The following is a 21,645-nucleotide window of genomic DNA, read 5'->3' on the forward strand; positions in this document are numbered from 1 at the left end:
AAAGAACCAGAAAATAAACAATGGAGATGCTCTACCGTAGAAGTAAAACCAGAAAACCTTAACCTTAACAGTGCAGCTCTATGTGCTTTAGCAGCTGAGTGGAAAAGAGAAGCCTCAATTGAAAGTAACGAAACAAATGGATGAACTGACGGACTATTAGTTATTGTTGTTGATCATTGTTTACGAAAGGAGAGCAAAACTGAGGCAATTTGTGTCCAAGATAGAATTTTAAAAATGGGTATCTTTCTTTGTGGTGACCAATACGCGGACAACCGTTTTTCTTATATGGACAACTATCTTATGTGGACCACGCAAAAAAATTAAATTTTTATATGGACATCAGTTTCTAAGGGGACAACTCTCTATTATTTTCACTCAAGTCCTCTTAGAATAAGATGTATTATTTGATGACCTCCCTCTTTCTCCATAAACCCTAGGTTAGTTAGTCTTCATCTCTTCTATTACTTGTTCTTCATCATCACCCAAATTTCTAGAGAGCGAAATTCTTTGGAGAAGCATTGGTGGTTATGGCATCAAACAAAGACAAGGGAGTTGTTGTAGAATCTTCCCAAAGACAAAGGTTAGAACCCTAAAACTCTAAAACCAACCATGAAGAAGAAGACGGTACTGATGGGAGAGAAAATCAGAGAAGATGTGGAAGACGAAGATGGATCTGTTGGTTCCGACTCTGAAAACGATGGTGAAGAGGAAGATGAATCTGGTAATTGGCGTTGTGCAAATATATGGCATAACAGAACATTACTTGCGACAAAAATCTGGCATAATCAGAAAACTTGCCAGATTTTCGTCGCAACTTAGCTTCTGTTATGCAATATTTTCGTTGATTTTCTACGAAAATATGGCATAACAGAAGCTAAGTTGCTACGAAAATCTGGAAAATTGTCCGATTTTGCCAGATTTTCGTCGCAATTATGTTCTGTTTTACCTCATCAATTTCATTAATGCCTATTATAGAAATGTCCGGAAAAACTTCTTCAGGTGCAGATTGAGGGATTTTGTCTTCTTCATCCATCTAGGGTTTGATAAAAAAAATGGTAGAAACTACGATTTACTTTTAGTAGAAGGGAAGAAAGAAGAATAAGACTAAGAAGAGATTTTGTCTTCTTCATCCATCTAGGGTTTGATAAAAAAAATGGTAGAAACTACAGTTTACTTTTAGTAGAAGTGAAGAAAGAAGAATAAGACTAAGACTAAGAAGAAGGAAGAAGATGAAGAAGAAGACAGTTTAGGTTTTCAATCTTTAACTATTATTTTGTTAGTAGTCCACAAGTTACTAATTATTAGTATTTAAGACTTTATGGAGTTGTCCCCTTATTAAATCAAAGTCAACTAAGTGAAGCATAGTTGACTCGCATCGAGTCCGAAAATAGTTGTCCATATAAGAAAAACAGTTGTCCGCGTATTGGCCACCTTCTTTATTTGGGACGTTTATATCTTGTTATGGAATTTCAGTTGAGATCAATTTAGTGAAATTGAATTCTATTTTTTATTTTTGAAAGGTGAAATTGAATTGATGGGTTTGGGTTTGTATAGGAATTAGATGTAAGATAGCCAATTGTGAGTGGTTGAATGGTAGGTCCAAACAGAGTCATCTTCAAGAAGCAGCTGGTGACATTTTTTTTTTTTTGTTGAAGAGCTGGTGACATTACTTTCAATTAGGGGCCTCTCTTTTCCATCACGGTCAATTGTTTCAAATTAATGAGCCGGTCGATTTCAGGAAAGATTAACCGGGCCTGGATTTGACGAAGGACTATATTGTGAAAGTCTAAGGATCTCTACACAATATCCTTTATTAAAAAAGGCTGTTTGTCCCCGTGATCATTTTTCCTTCTGTTTTATATAATAGATAGAGATAAGAGAGAGAGAGAAATTCCAATTTATAAATACAACCTATTCACAGAGAATTACTCATTACTGTCTTTTGGAACTCAACTGAAAACACTAGGAGGTGGGTTGAAAAATAGGTTACAAGATTCCAAGTTCAAAACTATACTAATCTAATATCAAATCACTCTAATCATCTCCAAAAACTCAGTAAGACCACAAGAAGGCTATTAAGGTAGGTAACCACTTTCACTAAGATAATCGGAATTACTTGATTCAAAAGTCATGGAAAAGCATTATAGCATCGTCTAGCTTCATCAGGGATGACTCCAAGAGTACCTTGACTTTTCTTATGCGTTCAAATCTCTTTCCTGCCACACCCACTCGTTTATGTGATGGTAACTGTATAATCTGCAAGGTCATCAACCACATTCTATTAAAAAAATTATACGAAGAAAATCGGATCTAAGAGACTAGATGAGAACAATTTCAGATAATAAGAGCAGGTAGAGGCATTTCAATAATTTTTCATCAAGAAAATAAGGCAGACTATAAGCTTCAAAAAGATAATGTGAAGCTTGATGATGAACTGATAGTGGTGGGAGTCGAGCTAGGCACCGCCACGGGTAGTTTCCACATTGGGCCGGCTAGGTTGGTAGTATTTTTCAGCTCCCATACAGGAACTAAATTATCAGGCATCTGACGGTAGTTGTAGTCAATATTCTATGTATGAGTCCATGTCTACTCAGTAGGTTGACGAAATCATCCGACTTCTAAAAATCCCTCCAATCTAAGAATTCTAAAATGAGATTCAAGATTATACTATATACCAATATTTAGAGTCAAAAGATACAGCACATCTTATGAGCAGAATTTTGCAAAGATACCGGATAGAACAATAAGTCGGTAACATTATTTAATCAATCCGATATGGTTGCGTAGATAATTGAGATCAGGCAAGAGACATCAGATACAAAAATTACTTCCGAAGTGAAGAAATACACAATGGAGGCAGGTAATTTAGAATTGCAAACCTCTTGTTCTTGTGTAAGCTCATGCGCCACTCGCTCGCTTAAATTTATAGCAGCATGGTGCATCTCATCTAAAACAAGCTTCCATAAAGTATCTCTGTTCACTTTCCACAACAAAAGTTGTGATTGTGCTCCTGCGAAAGTGAGTTTCTGGACATCAATGAAAACATAAACCCTCAGTTAATCACTTACGGATTTGTAACTTACAAATTTAATCAATTCATTACTTGCTGCATTAAAATGTCAAGATCAATGATTTATTTAGTCAACATAGAGAATTAAATATGTTCTTACAGGCAAATCACGGTTTCCTCTCACGAAAAGTTTGAGGTTATGAAATGCGTGTTAAATGTCACGTCAAGACAGGAAGATAATGTACCTCCATAAACACGTAATCGTCCTTCCACATAGTATAAAGGATTTTGAGTGCATCCTTCTTGTCAACAAATGTCGTACCTGAAATCTGAAGGAAAAGAAAACGTATACTTCAGGCGATGGATAGATCATGAGCTTGTTATTTTGGAGAATGTTGAAAAAGAAAAGAAAACCTTTGGCGCAGAAATACTTTCTGACATTTTCTGAAGGAAATATTCAGAAGTAGACAAAACAGAAGAATAGTTCTTAAGTTGAAATAAACAGAAGATTAGGGATAATATCCTTAGTCAACTGAGCAAATACTTGATTTGCTTCTTGACCATTACATGATGTAGGTAGCTGCCCATTCATCTAATTACAAGGCACTGCCATCTAGTGATCCTTGAACATTAGGTGGTACTCTGACTAATTATCCATGATCCAGATTTGGCAAGTGTATATGCGTCCTATATCAGGATATTACAAGTTGACGATAGGTCCAACTATGCTGCTGGTTAATAAGATATTCCCCACAATATCTGGGAAATGTTATGCATTCATTTACACTCAGAAGATAACTCAGGAACATGGAGTCCCAAAATACTTGAGAATTGATTGGCGGTGTTGGCGTTAAGCTGAGTCTTTCGGATCAACAAGCGAAAGCAAAAAAAAAAAAAAGATTGACCTATAAGCCAAACTAGGTTCTTCCATTACCAAAAGTATACAAGAGACAATGTTCTCTCCTAAATAATCAATTAAAAAAGATTCTAATATTTCAGTACTATGACCCCCTCCTATGGATAACTCCCCTCTAAGAAGCACCCGACCTATTGAAACTTCCTAATTTGATAGCCTTCAAATTTAGGGTAGCTTGTTGTGTAATCAAACGACTTGGTAAGATTACTTGCTTGGAAAACATACTAGTGATCTTTACCAGGTCCCATTTCCACGTAACAACATTAATAGATCCCATACAAATGACTATATCTGCATTTGCCTCCAGCAGGAAACTCCCAAAGTAAACCAGAAACAGAAAAATTACCTTATCTGTCTCAGTCAGGTTACCAGTCTTTGATAGCAACCTATATATCCTATATGCATCCATCCCATACCTCTTCAGCACAATAGATTCTACCTGCCAAAAAAAAGATGTTACTTGCATTTTGTGACTAAAAGGAACTTGGTAAAGAAATTCAAAACAAAGTACGATCAAACAGATGCAAAATTACCTACCTCATTACTTCGAGCTATGTCAATAATGTTCTTCAAATCTAAATTATAAAAATAAATTCACCAAATTAGTTGCAATGTATAATGGAATACAAGGAAAGGATTAACAGTTCGATCTTACAGGCAGCTATCTTTGTTTTAAGTTTAGTCCTATGCCAATAAAGTAGGAACAGAATGCTAGTCGGTCGAATGGGAAGTTGAGACTAGTACGGAGTAGCCAATTAGCCGAGGACCAGTTGGCACTAATTGAATTATATAAATTATAATAGACTATACCGATTAAGTTCTGATAACAGCCCATATACGATATTATAAGTAGGAAAAACATTACCAACACTATATGATTCGTCCAATTCTCTTGTGGTCGTATCACACCCCAATTGGGCAAGGGCAGCTCTAACATCTGGCAGCATCATACTACGACCTTCATTACTATTCATCACCTCTTCCGAAATAGCATCCAGCGACATAGGAACTGATTTACAAAATGATCTCAGAATTAAGGACACCCAGCAGAGAACAATTGCATAGGAATTGAGATAAAATTGTAAAGAACAAAGAAGGGATATGTGAATGAAATTTAAGCCTGGTGTGCCGATCGATACCTATTGCAATAGCCATCTTACATACAACACATACACTAACTTAACTAAAAGATCATTTGCCTGTTGCTGTTGTTTACTTGCTATGTGGTGACTGCTTATGTTTCTAGACCGATGATAGTAGTAAATCGGTTTCTGTATATGGTTTCCAGTCTCATGTTATTCAGAATCATTTAAATCAGGATCTGCTTTCACCAGCGCTCATGGTAGAGTCTTGTTATGCAGAGGTCTAACTCCCCCCAAGGCCTTGGCAAAATGAAAAGTCCAAGATGGACCAAAAAGACCAAACCTTTTGTCTCCTCCAGGAATGTCAGCTATTACTCTGAAGGATTAACCAGGAATTTCACGGAGGATCAACGATGCATGTGTTACCACTCAAAATGCGGATAAAAGCTTATGATTTGTACCAATTAGCATTAGTTGGTTCGAAAGGTTATAATGAGGTAACATTGTAATTCTCGAGTTCTGTATTTTGGCAAAACTTCTCATTAGTTTGAACAGAGTAAAAGGTTTTTTATACACTATCTCACTTTTGAACTTAATCATTAAGTTAGCACATCATAGAATGCTATAGACACTACATAGGTCTGCTCCATAACAAGCTTTGAATTTTATAATGTGAGCGTGTAAGCATTTGAACTAAGTCCTCCATTAAAAGTCGAAAACTTACAACATAATCAAGAATTACCTGATTTTTCTATTTTAACTTTTCTGTCTGCTCTTCTGGTTGCATCCAACATTGCCTTAAAAACGATTTCCGCCCCACCATCTAGTTGCGACCTCACGTTTGCTACACAGGCCTAGGATGAACATGGACAACGTCGTCGACAAAATTATTTCAAGTTGCACAAAGCAGAGAACTGTACTCGGAAAAAAATTGAATACCAAAATATAGGTTTAAGCTAGACAATTCAGAAGAACCTAAAATAACAGATAAATCATAGGACATATAGAATATATAGAGAGAGAGATATATAAAAAGACAAGCAAAGGTGACACTTAAAATTCAAATAGAAAACTACAAAGAAAAGAACAATGCCTTATTTCCATAAACTAAGCTCTCCAAAAATGAGTGATCACGAAACAATTCCCTGAAATAATAATACCCACTCAAGTCCTAATGTGTTATTTGCTCGTCATCAAGTCATACTCAAAGTCCAGAAACAATTAAGATTGGACAAAAGAAGAAGCAGATAATTAGTTGGATTAAGCACTCACTCCCAACTCGGCCAGAGGGGCACTACCGAAGACAGTCATTTCAACACTACTTGGGAGTCATTTCTTGAAGAACTCAGCTATAGTTTATAAATATTAAATATCTCTACAGTAAGACAAAACTAATGATGGAAGACTTATGCCTTGGCCAACCCACGCATTCTCGTGTAACAGCTCATATGAATGAATACAATAGAACAAGGTCATGTTTCGGCATAACTAGGTTATCCAAGGGTATGAATCGCATGATACAACTAGGTAATATTTCGTTCGAACCACGGCAGACTCATAATACGATAGCACACTGTCCTGTGCTTGACAGAGCCCCAAGCTCCGGCATGAAGCATTTATACCTAGTTCTTATACACGTTACCTTATTATTTTTCGAAATAAAAATATAAATTACGTAAGCATATGAATTTACAACATACACTGTCCGCATGATCTAATGACAGAACAGAACTCACAACACACGCTCTGACAAGAATAATGAGGTAATATTCCAAGCTTCAGACCTTATCAAAGACCACGTAAAGGTTCTCCTTACTTTGAAGATATATAGAACTATAAATACATATATAGTTTATTATTACAGGCTCATTTTGACCATAATAACACTGTAATCTTCTTCAAGTAAAGATGATCAGGTGACTACTTTTTTTGTGAGGAGTGAGTACTTTTCCTTCACATTATCCTCACGAAATTCTCATTGAGAAACTTCTAACGTCACCATGGTTGGTTGAATATGTACTACACCATTAGTTTCAATCATGTCTAGATACAATTAAATCACACAACAACCTAATTTTACGAGGAATAAGGATATGCATGGTAAAACAATTACATATTTACTTATTTTATGTCGCAGGTTATTGCATTCTGCAAATCTTGTTCTTGGTGATATAATGTACAACATATACCGTCTAACCCAATCCCAAAGGTTCTGAAGCTTGAAAGGGAAAATGAGAAAGATAAATATATAGAAGTTCAAATACCTCCTGAAACTGTGGTTTCCAAAGAATCAAAAGTACAAACACAAAAAAACGAAGTATAATGCAAGCATCTAGAGAAGGAGCAAATTAAATTTAGAATCCTGTGTTAGATAGGTGAAAAGAGACACAGACAAACATTTTACAGCACACAGAAACACAAGAAAGTTGCCATAAGATGAAACCAAACCTTGTACCTAAGACGACCAACAAACTCTTCAAAATTGGCACGCCAAAGAACTTCCTTCTCACAAACTGCAGCCATGTTTTCCCTATCCAGCTCCAACTCCTCAAGCTTGCGCTATTGCATCGAAGGAAAAAAATAATATAATTCTCCACACTTAGCATTATTAACTTAGGTAGTTTAGTTAAGGATATTTTCAATATATGTTAAATTGAAGCTTACCACACACACATTTGAAATTAGTTACCTCCATATTTCGATTTTTTCCCTTGAGGGTAACTGGTAAGCATCGCTCGGTTGCTTACCTTTTTGGCTCAACCGAAACGAAATGTTGAACTAATTCAAACTTTGGCTGATTAGACTCGGTCTAGTTCGGTTGGGCTCGGGTTGATCAGTCAAACCAACTTAATAATGAGTTTTAAAACACTCACCACCATCGCCAGAAACCATCATTTACTTTGATATTTTTGCATTTCACTCTCTACAATCACATGCAACACTAACACATCTACGGATTATGATCCAACATTTCCAATACATTAAACGATCAGAAGTTGTCTGAACCACATTGTGTTCCGTTTAAGTCTTGAATGTGGTGCTGAATACTGTTTTGTTGAGGTATAATTACAATCTACATATGAAAGTAAATATCATGCATATTTACGAGACATAGTATGTTGTTTCGTGAGAGACTCATTGCATCCCGGGGTCCCTCCAACAACATAGAACTGGATGAATATGAATACGACGCAAGAATTTAATTGACTTGTTTTACGTTAACTTGTTATTTAGATTCAAGTTCTAGCTTCTACTTTAACGAGTTACAGAGGGAAGAAAATGAGATTATGCAGGAGAATCCTTAGTTACAAGGGGAAAATATTCTCTCGAAAACACTTTGGAGTTTATTTATGTAAAGTAAAATACTTTTTAACGATTAATGTGTGCATGCGATAATAGGCAACTTTAACAAAGGAATGTTAAGCTTCAAATGTGCTCAAAGAGATTGAAATTGGCAAGTTAAATTTTGTAGTTTATAAGCGTGATTTTGGGAGGTGATTAATGTCGAATTAGTTTCGAAATGCCAGTACAAAAAAAATTGAATTGATAATGTCCAAAACTACCTTTTCCCCTACGCCCTTGGAAGGATTCTCCTTGGTTTGAGCTTCAACTGTAACATCAGTTCCAATATCTAACGGAATTGCAAATCTTTCCCCATCAGAACAAATTGCAGCAGCAATAGCTCGTTTTTCTATTGTCTGTACTGTAACGGCCAACTACAACAAATAACCCATACGAAATGAAATTATAAAACCGTAATGAAAATTTCAATTCATACTTTTACCTAAATAAAGTAAACATATAAAAAAAAAAGGACCAGGTTTAGGGTTTTGACTTGGTACACTGCAGCTAAGTAGCAAACTATGTCAAGTTTTCTTTTCTATATGGATGTTGTGTTGCTTTCTTTTCCAAATGGATGACCACCTTCAAGCAGAAAACTTTTTTGCGAACATTGTGAATGAAAACCTTACATGCTAAATTATAATTTTTATGTTTTTTATACATCATTTAACGACTTTGTTAGCTTTAGTTACTAGTTAATTTTAAGTTGTTTGCAAGTTCTACAGTATGTTGACATCCAAACGATTTCATACTTGGAAGTTGAAATTCTTCTAGAAATTCATGAGCATTCAAAAACCTTTTTATTCGAAAGGAATGAATATTTAGTTTCTATACTGCCAAACGACAAATGAAGAATGAAACCTGAAGAAATTCATATGATATAACAACATAAATGAGAATGAACCTACGCAATTATCACAAAACTGAAAACGGTGGATAACGTAATAGACATAAAGATGTTGTTCATCTAATGATTACATGTGCTACTTGGAGTTCCCATCCTAATCATTCGTAACTTTGTTTAACACAAATTGTATGGAAAGAAAAAAAAAAGACATCGGTAGTGACAACATCGGTATGGTACGACTCTCTACACTACTCACTTGAATAAAAGAGAAAAAAATTTAAAGAGTTAATCATGAATTTCCGTACATTATGAATGTATTGGTAAGTTAATGAAAATGTGCTGAAATAAATCAATTAGCAAACAAAAAGTTATCTCTTGAAATTACCTTAGCAGACTTCGGACCTCGCTTCGCAGTTGAGGGAGTTTCTTCTTCAGATGCTGCAAGGAAAGGCTCAGATGCTGGACAACGTTCCACAAAATGTGCACTAACAAGTTTAACAAAGCTTGCGCGTATATCATTCTCCGAAATAGACTTCCCTGAAGAAAGCAGAAAAGCCTTAATAATAATATAAAATTAGTTCCTGCAAACTGAAGTGAAGGTGAGTTGTCTTGATGTAAATATATTTGCAAAAGCCATGATTTTGTAATGATGAACAAGCTGCTTTCCTTGTTTCTGAATTGATATTAACGGGGTGGCTTAAGCCTTTCTTAACATATAACGTATAGATTATAAGCTAACTAATCCTACACCAATTAATTAAGCAAAAAGAAACGATTAGGGTTAGATTATTTTTATGGTGTATCTGAAAAATGATATATGCGAGTTACTTCATAACTAACGAGTTATGTTGCTCGGCCAAGTCGGCCTCCTATTAGGTGATCTACGCAATTCCATACCTTTTTGGGCGGGTTTACCGCATGCCCACGAGTGACTATCATTGAATCATCGCGACTAAATTCCGACTTCAATAGCTCAAGCAAGATACAGTGAAAAAAAAATACCATACATTTTCTTAAAACAAAGGTAAATAGAAAGAATTCAAACCCTCGCTTGACTTGGACGGCTTGGACTTGGCTCGTGATATAATTTGTTCCAAAGTAAGCCTGCCATGTTGAAGTAAACCTTCAAAAATTTCTTTACCCTGTTGAAAATGATACACTATCAACATGAACTACCAGATAACTCAATTTATACAAGTACATAAAATAATATATGAAAAAGTTACCTCATTGTTGTGCTCCTCAGAAACAATTGCTAAGAATTTGGAAAACCTAATGCGATGGATGATGTTTTCGAAGATTGTTGTGTATAAAGTGACAACTTTAGGCGCCACCCCGAACCCAACTAAAAGATCATACCATAAATTCTGTATGTAAATATTATTTAAGCGTATAGTTTTAGTGAAGAAGTGAAAGGGAACTAAGAATAGTGTACCGTCTTTCTCAGTAGTAAATGCTTGAACACAATTATGTTGAATTAAGACCAAAAGACAGTTCTTTACTTGCTTAGTTGGTAGTTCAGTATACCGAGACACCTCGGGCAGGGTTAGGCTTCCCTTACGCAATAGACAATCACATACTTTCTATGAACATAAGAAGTTTCAAATTAGTAAGAAGGAAACATTTAGTGATTTAGATCCAATAATACAAAATTAACAACGCCATGGGGAGAAGAAATGCATTACAGCGACAAGAACACCAAAGTGAGCGGAAATGAGATTGGAGGCAAGCTTTAATCCGTGTAGCATCACCATTTCTTTTTCTTTTAAATTGCTCTTCTTCAGTTTCTTTTCTAATCCAAAACCTGATAAAGGACGCCCCAAACCAAACAGAAATTTAGATGACAACTCAAAAGATTTTCTTTCTCTTACGTAGTTTCTCTAAATCACTCAAAAATGAGAAGTTGATACTAGAATTTGTGGGTTCATATCAATTCTACCAAATTTTAATCTTTAATAAGATATACGACCAAAGACATTCTCTATGTAATTCTTCAATGCGCGGGGTTATTCGATTCTTAGTTCAAATTCGGTTGGTAAAAATGTTTTATTTTGGACTAAAAATTTGAAAAGTTCTGTAATCCAAACGAACTTAGTCCAAACTCCAACTTCCTGTCAAGAATCAGAAACTCACAAACCGCCATCGCCAAAACCTCAAAACCCATGAAAAAATGCAGAAAGATCATAAATTTTCTACAAAATACTATTTGATTTACCATGAAAAGGGTTATAAACGCATATTATTCGTCACCGAGGGTAAAAATTAGAACTTGAAAAAAAAAACCTACATCTAGGACGATTGAAAACTAAAATACTTAATCAATTAGATGAAGCAAATATGTTTACACTAAAGTTATGTTAATGTCTTACTTGGAACTATAGACCGATAAACCCTAAACCAAAAGAAACGTTTCACCGTAACCCTAACTATTTATATATATATATAGAGAGAGAGAGAGAGAGAGAGAGAGAGAGGGAGAGAGAAACTGTGTGTGTTACCTGAAGAAGAAAGCAGAGAGAGAGAGAGAGTGGAAGTTGGGAGAGAAAACGAGGGAGAGGAGAGAGATAGGCGGGAGTTGATTTTCTGAGACGGGAGTGTCAGAAGAAAAACTCAAGAGATCTAATCTCAACCGTCAAAGACAAATTAGAGAGAGTTTGTTAATCTAGGCCATTGGATAACGGTTTCTATTAGGGTTACTTGCTTTCCATTCAGACCGAGAGAGCTGCCTAATGGTAAGACGGAGTTTTGTCTTCTAAGAGGTCACTAGTTCGAACCGCCGTTTAAACAATATCTGAACTAGTTTTTCCTATTTTACAACCACCACCTTATTCTTTTTGTTAATCTCTTATATATAACAAACGCCTCTCAAGTCTCAGGCTGCCTGAATTGCTCTTATGCCCGAGCTGACATGGGACTGCCTATGTAATAGCCCATACGATCTTGTCTCGCCTCGTGGGCCTATAGACCTGGCCACACGTAAAGGCTTAAGAAACCCTTCCCGTTTTCTATACCTACCGGGGATGGGGGAGGAGGAGATAGAGGGACTAGGAAGGAGAGAGAAAAATGATGATGGTGGTCGGAGATGATGGCCAGAGGTCAGAAGAAGATGGGGAACTTTTGTCGTCTCGAAAATTCGACAAAACCACAACTTCCGTTCAAAAAATTTTATTCAGAAAATTTTTCATGTATCCCGTAGCGTCAACCATATTCAGTTATGAATTGTCTTGGTTTGAATTCCTTCAAGCAAATCTGTTTACTCTAAAACACAAAATAATATGTTCGTACAAACGGGTAACCTATCACATGAATGGGTTGGCCACGGGTGCCAGTCGTTGACAAGACCCGCAACCCATGACTAATCAGCTTACAAGCGGAACATTGTTTGAATTTCAGTTTCTTGTCATAAAATGTAAATAGACAAAGATTAAACTGAAACAGCATTACATAGACAGATTTTCGAGTTAGATATAAATGACGATACTAATATGATAAAAAAAATCATGACAAGTTATTCTGGTTTCTCTCTCTGGCTCTCTGGAATCTGAATGATGGTATTTCTCATATGAATTGCAAGTATCAACAAATACTGAACTTGTAAGATCCACTCTAAAAATCGCGAACAGAAAACTTCTAAAGATTAAACATAACAGAAAGAAACTTCATAAACTGCTTATAATTAATCAACCACTATTCGTCAAGAACAACATATATCAAGCATTCGACTGTTAATAACCTCATAATATAAGGAAAACTACAACAGCAAAAAGTTCAGAATACTTTAGAGTACCATGTCGTTCAGTATAAGTAGTGTTTCATGTAGTATATATATAACATCTTTGTAAGTACTGTGACCATCAAAACCAGTGAAAACCCTAAAGTTTAAGTACATACCACATTCAAAAGGATAGATGTATAGCTCAAAATAACGGTAAAACCCGCGTGTAGCTGCTAAACAGTTGACGAGCTCTGGAAATGAACCAAGCTCAAATTGTAGGGGAGAACTATCGGATAATTGAGAGAGTTAGGTCCCAACATAGTAAGAGTGCAGAGTTCCTTAATCTGCATAGTCTCCAAAGGATACAAGTATATCTTCGAACATAACCTAAATAACAGAAGTCCTTCATAGAAAGCCAAAGGCTCCATCCATGGCATCATTCCTATTTGATTCCCCATTTTCCTCTCGATATTATAGAGAATTTGTGGGTTCTCTTTCTGCATTGATGTTAGAGGGATAAAATTTGTGAGCTCCCATCTCATTTCGTTATAGTTTTCCAAAACATAAACTTGGATACCTGCGCTAGAAAGATGAACGTAATGGAGCTGCCCACTCCACTCTCCTATGCACTTTGAAGCTAATCCTTCGAACGGAATCTGAGTAGCCGGGGTGCTGACTGATCGAGAGCTCTGAGCTTCTAGGTCAAATACAATGATTTCTTCACCATCAGTTAACCAGTGAATGACTCCGTTACAGTAAACTCCTACTGTCCTAAACAAGCTATGTTTGGAGTAGCAAATATCTTGTGATTTTGTCCATTTCCCGGTAATCGAATGGTAGGTTTCAAATGAGAAACAAAATAACCTAGATTCATCATCATCGCTATCATCATCTCCAAGTGTTTCGTTACATTCAGCTTCCGTATGATGTACATGAACTAGTTTAAAATCTCCTGAGATACCCATGGGAGCTATTGCAATGGTTTTTCCTATAGCATCAGGCCCTTCTAGCGAGATCCATTTCTTGTTAGAGGGATTACAAATATAGATGAGAGGGTGAGAAGACTTGTTGCAACTTCTACAACACACGAGCCCATTGGTTGATGCCATAAGGACAACTTTTTCAGGCAGAAAATCGAACACCGATTTATGCACAGTTATTTGTTCGCTATCAACAGGGATGTAGTTGACAGTTTCAATATCATCCTTGCACCATAGGAACTTTTCTTGCAAGAAAAAACCAGAGAGGACGGGTTTTGATCTTTCTGACTGAACCAGAATGAAAGTCTTATCAGTAATTATTTGACGCCATCTTTTCGATACTTGCTTTGATTGGAGCAAAAGCTTTGTTGGCAGCCGAGATAAGATTTCAATGCGTATGTCGTCATCTGGGAATCCATCATCCATCTGTAAAAATTGAAGATATCAGTCTTAGAATTCCTTTGAGAAGAGGCCAAGAGAAAGGATAATGATTTTCATTTACAAAATCAATGCTCTTGATGTTCTTAAAGCAATAAGAACTATACAGATCAATCAGAACTCTATGCCGCGCTTAGCAATTCAGACTCAATGCAATAGTTAAGCATGGACAAGGTAACAAACAAACAGACCGAGAAATACGAAAAAGAAACAAAACCCTCATAATAATTTTGAGATCATTTTTAACCAATAATCTTCTTATTTGAGGAACCAATGAAAGAGTTAACAAGGTTCTACATCATTTGTCTAGGGTCCTTCCACGTATTGGTGTTATCATATATCTAAGTTTGGCATCGTGAACGTCTTCAATCGCTTCGATTCCATAAAATACATATATCTACTAATCACAACAACATCTAGAGAGTCTCCTACGTTTTTACATCCATTCAGGTGATTTTCATATTGAACCCCAAGAAAAGTAATAGCTAGACGAAATGGTGTTCAATCGAGACTCCATTCTTTACCTGTAATTTAGTGTAGTCGACTACTTGTTTGTGGGTATTTTACTATCTTATCTTCTAAACAACATGTAGTTATTTTCTGTTCTTGCTTCTTTCTAGATTCTCTGTTTATCTTCTCCCCCAAACATATCTACCTTTCAAATAGAAATATAAAGAAGTAATAGCCCTAGACAGAACTAATTAGGTCAAAAACTGATTATACCATAGAAATCTACTCTTTAAGAACTACATAATAACTTCAGCATATGACAACTTGTAAATAAAACTCTTCAAATCAGAGTTTTATTAACTAAATTTCAAGTTCTTGAGCAAAAAAAAAAAAACAGAAGTGCATTTTCTAGTCAACTACTCTAAAATGAAAATCTTCAACTAAATCATTATATAAAATACACAATCTTCTCAAAAAAACAAAATCAGTAAAACTCACTTCATACCAGTTCAAGCATAAAACCCTAACTCCAAAAAAATTCAAATAAAGCCAAATCAAACAACAATGAAGATTAAAAGAGCTTCACTTTGAAGATTATTAACAAACAGATAAAAGGAATTGAAAGATGGAGATTAAGAAATGAAGAAATCAATAATGGTGGTGGGATGAGAGGGAGTTACTAACCCTAGGGCTAGACGTGCAGTTGCCTATAGAAATTCGTCTGTGATTACGTCTGTCTGTCTGTGTTTTGTGTTCCTTTAAAGTTGTCGTTTTCAAGTGAGTGGTGGTGGAGTCTGGTATAAATTACTAATCAGATAAAGAAGGTACCTATGGTTAGTACGTAATTAGTGAGACACCCCTCTGTTTTTTCAACTTAACCAAGACCTCCCTTTGACCATGTTCGGCCACGGTCAACGCTTGACTAAAAAGTTTTTGAGTTAATTCCTATATGGCCCCCTACTTTGTGACCAGCTTCCTTTATGGCCCCTTTTTTTCGTAAATTCAAATATGACCCCTATTTTCATGGAAATGTCCTAACTACCCTTCCTTTAAATCTTTTTTCAAAATAAAATTAAAAAAACAAACATAATTCCACCTCACTTCCCTCTCCACCACTTATCTCTCTCCACCTCACCTCTCTTCCCAAATCATCTTTCTCTCTCTCCAACTCACCTTTTTCTCTCTCCACCTCACCTCTCTCTCTCTCCACCTCACTCTATCTTCTCCGATGAAGGTCGCCGGCCGGAAAATTTTCCGGCCGACGACCTTCAACCTAAAAAAAAAAAAAAAAATTTTTTTTACTCTCATCTCTCTTTCTAAAAACTCCGGCGAAGGGGGTTCCCTTCGCCGGAGTACGGGTCTGTTGAAGAACAGACCCGATCTAGTCTGTTGAAGAACAGACCCGATCTAGTCTGTTGAAGAACAGACCAGATCGGTCTGTTTAGAGTAAGAAATTTGATTTCTTTCAGGAATTTTCTGCAACTCAGATCTGTTTAGAGTAAGAAATTTGATGAATTTCAACTAGAAAATTGAGCTGCAGATGGGTTGAATTAAGATTCAATAAAACTACTGTAATCAGAAAGAAAAGAACATAATATTAACGGAGTCTAGATACAGAGAGTAATCTAGAGATACAAGTAATCCATCCAAGATCGAAACTTTGGCCTAGTCTCCTCTTTTCAGGGTTCGATTTTGATCTTTAAGGGAATCAATGGCGACTTACTTTGAAGGAAATTCAGAAATCCAAGCTGATGGGTTGCAAACACTTAATCTGATGAACCCTAGTTACATTGGATATCCTGACACACCTCAGCCACCAATACCAACCAATATGGTTTTCTTGAGTTCCACCGGAAATACATTAAATCCGGCGAATTTATCTCAATCCGGCCAAACCCACAATCAACAATTGGTCGGAATTCCACTTCAACCAACTCATCTATCTTCACAACAATATCCTATTCGTCCAACAATAAACCAGCAAGAAATCCCAGTTTTACATGGTTTCAGTCCTGTTCAGTATAAATTATGGTCGTCCATGGATCAACAAATACCTTCACCTTCTGTAACAGGAAACAGTTCCGTTGGTGCTACCGACTATACATCTCAATTGGGTCTTAGAAGATCCTCGGAATCAATTACAGCTCCAGCAAGTGGAAATGAGATGAGGGTATCAGGTGGTTCATCTTCTTCCGCAGTTTCTATTGGAACTTCAAATATACAGAGTGCTCTGTTGGGTTCTAAGTATTTGAAAGTAACACAACAACTTCTTGATGAAGTTGTTAATGTTGGTAATGGAATCAAGACTGAATTATCAAAGGGTATTGATAATAATAAAGGACAGATTTTAATGAACAAAGATCAATCGAATTCTTTGACTGGTGAAGGCTCTTCAATTGGTGGTGGTGGTGATGCTAGTGTTGGAAAAGAAACAGAGCTTTCAACTGGTGAAAGACAGGAGCTTCAGATGAAGAAGGCTAAACTTGTTACCATGCTTGATGAGGTCTGTTGAAGAACAGACCAGATCGGGTCTGTTCTTCAACAGACCCGTACTCCGGCGAAGGGAACCCCCTTCGCCGGAGTTTTTAGAGAGAGAGAGGAGAGTAAAAAAAATAAATTTTTTTTTTTTTAGGTTGAAGGTCGCCGGCCGGAAAATTTTCCGGTCGGCGACCTTCATCGGAGAAGATAGAGTGAGGTGGAGAGAGAGAGAGGTGAGTTGGAGAGAGAGAAAGATGATTTGGGAAGAGAGGTGAGGTGGAGAGAGATAAGTGGTGGAGAGGGAAGTGAGGTGGAATTATGTTTGTATTTTTTATTTTATTTTGAAAAAAGATTTAAAGGAAGGGTAGTTAGGACATTTCTATGAAAATAGGGGGCCATATTTGAATTTACGAAAAAAATGAGGTCATAAAGGAAGCTGGTCACAAAGTAGGGGGCCATATAGGAATTAACTCAAAGTTTTTTTACAAAAAAATTCCATATGGGAAGTTTAATTAGCAACGTCCAAACATGATAGAGACAATGTGTGTTTTATACAAGATTTCGATCATTCTATTGATAATTACATAGATTCAAAATTCATTGTGATTGAATGAATTGCCTACATTGTCATCATTGGATACAGATCGTCACACAATAAAATCTCGTGAGATATTTATTTCTACGTACAGAATATAATGCAACGAGGTTTTAATGTGATAACAAATTTGTTGAGATACGCGTATACTTTCGAGTGTTGTTGTGTTATAGTTGTTACATTAATCTGGTTGACAAGTTTTGCAAAATATGACAATATAGATTTGAGATAAATCTCATCATGAGGTAGGATACCGGGGTATCATCATTAAAATAAATGCCTTACACAAGTTATACTTCATCATTTTTCAAGAAAAATGTCTGTTATATTTTGTTGAAAAAAAAAACACAACCAACCACAATAATAAGACTTCAACAAAAAAACACAATAATCAGAGAAACATACTAGACCAATATCTTCTCATTCCTTTCACATTCCTGCCAAAAAAAAAGAACACTTTTATAACATAAGTTGGTGAATCGGGAATATTAACTTTCACCGTGTTTCGAAATTTGTACGGTAGTGGAAGACTATGATGCTCCAACATATATAACCGTACCACCATAATCTTAAGCAACTAATTTGTAACTCTCTGGGTCCTTATTGGAACTACCATAACTTTTTTTTTTTTTGTTAAAAGGTGGAACTACCATAACTTAAAAACAATATTCTTTTGTTTACCATTAATCCTAGTCAATTAAAGAACAATGTTAAATATAGAACACAAGCGGGGATAGCTCAGTTGGGAGAGCGTCAGACTGAAGATCTGAAGGTCGCGTGTTCGATCCACGCTCACCGCAATTTTCATCCTTTTATTTAACTTCAAAAAAAAAAAAAAACGTATTTTATCTTTTGTACTCCTTCAAAATCGACCCCAATTCGCTGAAACCCTAGAACGCTGCTTCATCCTCTGTAAGTACTCCATTTGTGTTCTTCAATCTTTTAGTTCTAATTCCATCTTGAAGAGATTTTAGTTTGAAGTAATTAGGGTTTCCAATTTCACTGTAATTCTATCAACCTTGCACATAGAATCTTAAACTAGCTAATTTCTAATTGTAGAACTTTTATTTTTCTTCTTATTCCCTTTTCAATAACCCTCATACACATCGATTTCAGACCTAAAAAGAATCATATAACTGTCTAATTGATAGAAATCAAGATACCCATTTCTGTTTAGAGTATGTATTCACCATTAGAATGGGTTATTAGGGTTTCTTTTCAAATCTTATCTAAATGTTCATACCATTTGTTGATTGGTTCTTAGTAATATATTTGAGATATACAGGATAGGACTTTAACTGTGTGATTTAAATGGTCAAGAACTTAGCTTTTCAAATTGACAGATTATATTGTCAAATTACATTCTGTCATGGCCTAAGTAGTTGCTATCAGATATTTTGCATCAACTACGATATATGTGAGCGATATATCAGCAATTTTTGCATATCGGCTTTGAGGTGTAAACGATAAATTGGTTATATATATCAGATTCTAACTAGATAATTGTTGTTTGTCAAATTTGGTACTGTTATATATAAATAACCTCGTTTCTAAATGCGAATCAATTAATATGTGAATTTTAGGGAGCTTAAAGGAACAACGGATAAAAAACTGTCATGAATTCACGAGGGGCTAATATTTTGCTATCAAGAGCGAGTAGAATCAAGCAGAAGTTAGAATCTGCACTAGAAGCGAGTATTTTAGAAGTCGAGGATGTATCTTACCAGCATGCTGGTCATGCAGCTGTCAAGGATAATGCGAACGAGACCCATTTTAATGTGAAGATTGTTTCATCTAAATTTGACGGACAAAGTCTTGTGAAACGACATCGAATGGTATATGATTTGTTGAACGAAGAACTTCAATCTGGGTTGCATGCACTCTCCATTGTCGCAAAAACTCCACAGGAGGCTACTAAAGGTTGAATTATGACACCTTCGTTGACGAAATCAAGAATCACAGTTAAGATTAACTCGTCTTTTATCTGTTATTTGTACTTAGACTATCATATCTTCTTTCATGTTATTACTTGGGCAAGCATTCTTTTGATAGACTTATTTCATGCATTGTGTTGGTTCTTTGACTTCTTTCTTAATCAATCTTAAGGTTTCCTGTTAAGGTACTCTGTGAGACGATACACCTGTGTTAATTTTCTAATCCAAGTAGTTGGGATGTGGAGTGGCTCGGTGAGGCATGGGTCGATCCCCAGTCGACGGTAGCGGATTGACTCTGTTGTAAATCAGCGGAGTTATGATATTTCTTTATACAGAAGTCACAAACTCTACTCATAGTTTCATGCATAAGCCGATTGACTCTGTTTTGTGATCCACGAATTACTCGAGTAGATCGGTATATCCCAACTACTTATTTAGCTTATAATATCATATCATGCTCGAGTTAGGCCTAAAGCCTGATATTTCTTTGTCTCTAATATTCTTTTATTGATGTTGTTCGATTCTGTTTACAACGTATCAAGCTAACCTACCAAACCTGAAATTCTTTTTTTGCTTAAGAGTTGATTAATTTTTGTTTTTCTTCTAGGAGATGACCATTCAGAGATAGCTAATGAAAGTTTTGTTTATTGTTTTTTGGGTTAGAAGTGAACACATTTGGTACCTAGTGACTCTCGGCACATTTTGAAGGATACATTTTCAATATAGGACATATATAGTCTGTGCAACGATTTCATGTATAAGCGTCAAATTTTCACAAGTGAACTCACATTTTTGTCACTGAAGAACTAATTTGTACACCCATTTAATGCATGACGTTAGATGCATAATGCTGTTAGATGCATAATGCTTCTAACAAATGTGATTCAGAATGAGAAATATGTTACATACACCAAGAACAAACTTTGGACCCATCGACTCTATGATTTTTCACTTTACTTGGACACCATTTCACTCAAGGCCGTATCAACTTGTCGTTTATCTCATCCACTATACAGATTGCCGACTCGTTTAATACCACCTCATCCACTATACAGATTGCCGACTCGTTTAATACCACGTCGTGAGTTTGAAGGAGTTAGGAGGGTATCAGAACTAATGAAACTCTACCCTCTAATGAAGATTTCTCTCTTCCCCTTTTGCATGTTGCTATTGATTTCTATAGATTTAGGGTTTTGAGAGAGTTGTTTTATTATTGATTAAAATCGAGACCCTATAAATGACAAAAGCATAGCTCTTTCTAGATAGCTTCTAAATAGCTCTGTAAATACCAGCGGCCAAAAAAATCAAACACCCTCTAAGGTTTCCTCCCATCTATATATGAGGGCATGAGGCTCCACCGTGATTGTGGAGATCTACCGCCGGAGAGATGTGGGTGTTTTTTTCCGAGGGGTTGTTGCCCCTCTCCGGTGATCTCCATGGTTTTCTTTACTTGAGAACCAGAGCCGATGATTTCTCTTCAATTTCTAAACGAAACAATCACGGTGGAGATCACCGGAGAAAGAGAGGGCTCTTTCTCTATCTAAACTTGTCGTTGCTGCTGTTCTTGTCGTTGATGATGATGATGATGATAATGATAATAATAATAATTTTTCTCTCTTTTCTGTTTGCTTTATAAATGAGGCTGTGATGATAAAATCTAAAAACCTAATTAGGGTTTTCAGACATGAATTGAAAGATCTCTTTCTACTATTATAAATCATGGATGGCGAGGTATCTTGGATGGTCATTTGAAGATGGGGAAGGAAGATGGACACATCTATCTGTGTTTTTAACCCCTTTTCTTCTTCATTTTGGCAACCATTGATGCAGCCATGCAAGGAAATAGAAAGAGAGAGAA

General features: G+C 36.0%; 3 protein-coding genes, 1 long non-coding RNA gene and 1 other non-coding gene across 8 annotated transcripts; 3 read left to right on the forward strand and 2 right to left on the reverse strand.

Moving 5' to 3' along the window:
- Positions 1 to 1,880: 1,880 nt before the first annotated feature.
- LOC147563821 (RNA polymerase III subunit RPC82 family protein) lies at positions 1,881 to 12,107 on the reverse strand. Its single transcript, XM_086641028.1, has 15 exons — positions 11,696 to 12,107; positions 10,883 to 11,001; positions 10,633 to 10,780; positions 10,424 to 10,542; positions 10,243 to 10,339; positions 9,583 to 9,734; positions 8,572 to 8,724; positions 7,457 to 7,567; positions 5,751 to 5,862; positions 4,792 to 4,935; positions 4,460 to 4,501; positions 4,273 to 4,361; positions 3,256 to 3,339; positions 2,880 to 3,026; positions 1,881 to 2,256 (listed from the first exon to the last, which is right to left on the reverse strand). Exons 2-15 carry the CDS (start codon positions 10,949 to 10,951, stop codon positions 2,122 to 2,124), a joined length of 1,602 nt encoding a protein of 533 aa, XP_086497154.1. The 5' UTR covers positions 10,952 to 11,001; positions 11,696 to 12,107; the 3' UTR covers positions 1,881 to 2,121.
- Positions 12,108 to 12,855: 748 nt separating this feature from the next.
- LOC147563822 (F-box protein At5g07610-like) lies at positions 12,856 to 15,555 on the reverse strand. 4 transcript variants are annotated; one of them, XM_086641058.1, is made up of 3 exons: positions 15,286 to 15,505; positions 13,490 to 14,318; positions 12,856 to 13,409 (listed from the first exon to the last, which is right to left on the reverse strand). In XM_086641058.1, the coding sequence occupies exons 1-3, from the start codon at positions 15,295 to 15,297 to the stop codon at positions 13,384 to 13,386; spliced, it is 867 nt and encodes a 288-aa protein (XP_086497184.1). In that variant the 5' UTR covers positions 15,298 to 15,505; the 3' UTR covers positions 12,856 to 13,383. The 4 variants fall into 4 exon arrangements, with proteins under 4 accessions (XP_086497184.1, XP_086497172.1, XP_086497165.1 ...); XM_086641046.1 differs by having other exon boundaries at positions 12,856 to 14,318; positions 14,855 to 15,555; XM_086641039.1 differs by having other exon boundaries at positions 12,856 to 14,318.
- Positions 15,556 to 16,328: 773 nt separating this feature from the next.
- LOC147563823 (BEL1-like homeodomain protein 1) lies at positions 16,329 to 17,292 on the forward strand. Its single transcript, XM_086659091.1, has one exon. It carries the CDS (start codon positions 16,492 to 16,494, stop codon positions 17,290 to 17,292), a length of 801 nt encoding a protein of 266 aa, XP_086515217.1. The 5' UTR covers positions 16,329 to 16,491.
- A 1,288-nt stretch (positions 17,293 to 18,580) lies between these two features.
- Positions 18,581 to 18,653, forward strand: TRNAF-GAA (transfer RNA phenylalanine (anticodon GAA)). The gene has a single exon. It is a non-coding gene; the product is annotated as a tRNA-Phe (tRNA).
- LOC147563825 (uncharacterized) lies at positions 18,594 to 19,971 on the forward strand. The gene is made up of 2 exons (XR_015225353.1): positions 18,594 to 18,765; positions 19,437 to 19,971. It is a non-coding gene; the product is annotated as an uncharacterized LOC147563825 (long non-coding RNA).
- The last annotated feature ends 1,674 nt before the right edge of the window (positions 19,972 to 21,645 follow it).

Source organism: Eschscholzia californica, unplaced genomic scaffold (genome assembly GCF_041429995.1).
Source record: "Eschscholzia californica isolate CP2 unplaced genomic scaffold, dmEscCali1.0.p SCAF_1, whole genome shotgun sequence".
Taxonomy (NCBI): Eukaryota; Viridiplantae; Streptophyta; class Magnoliopsida; order Ranunculales; family Papaveraceae; genus Eschscholzia; species Eschscholzia californica.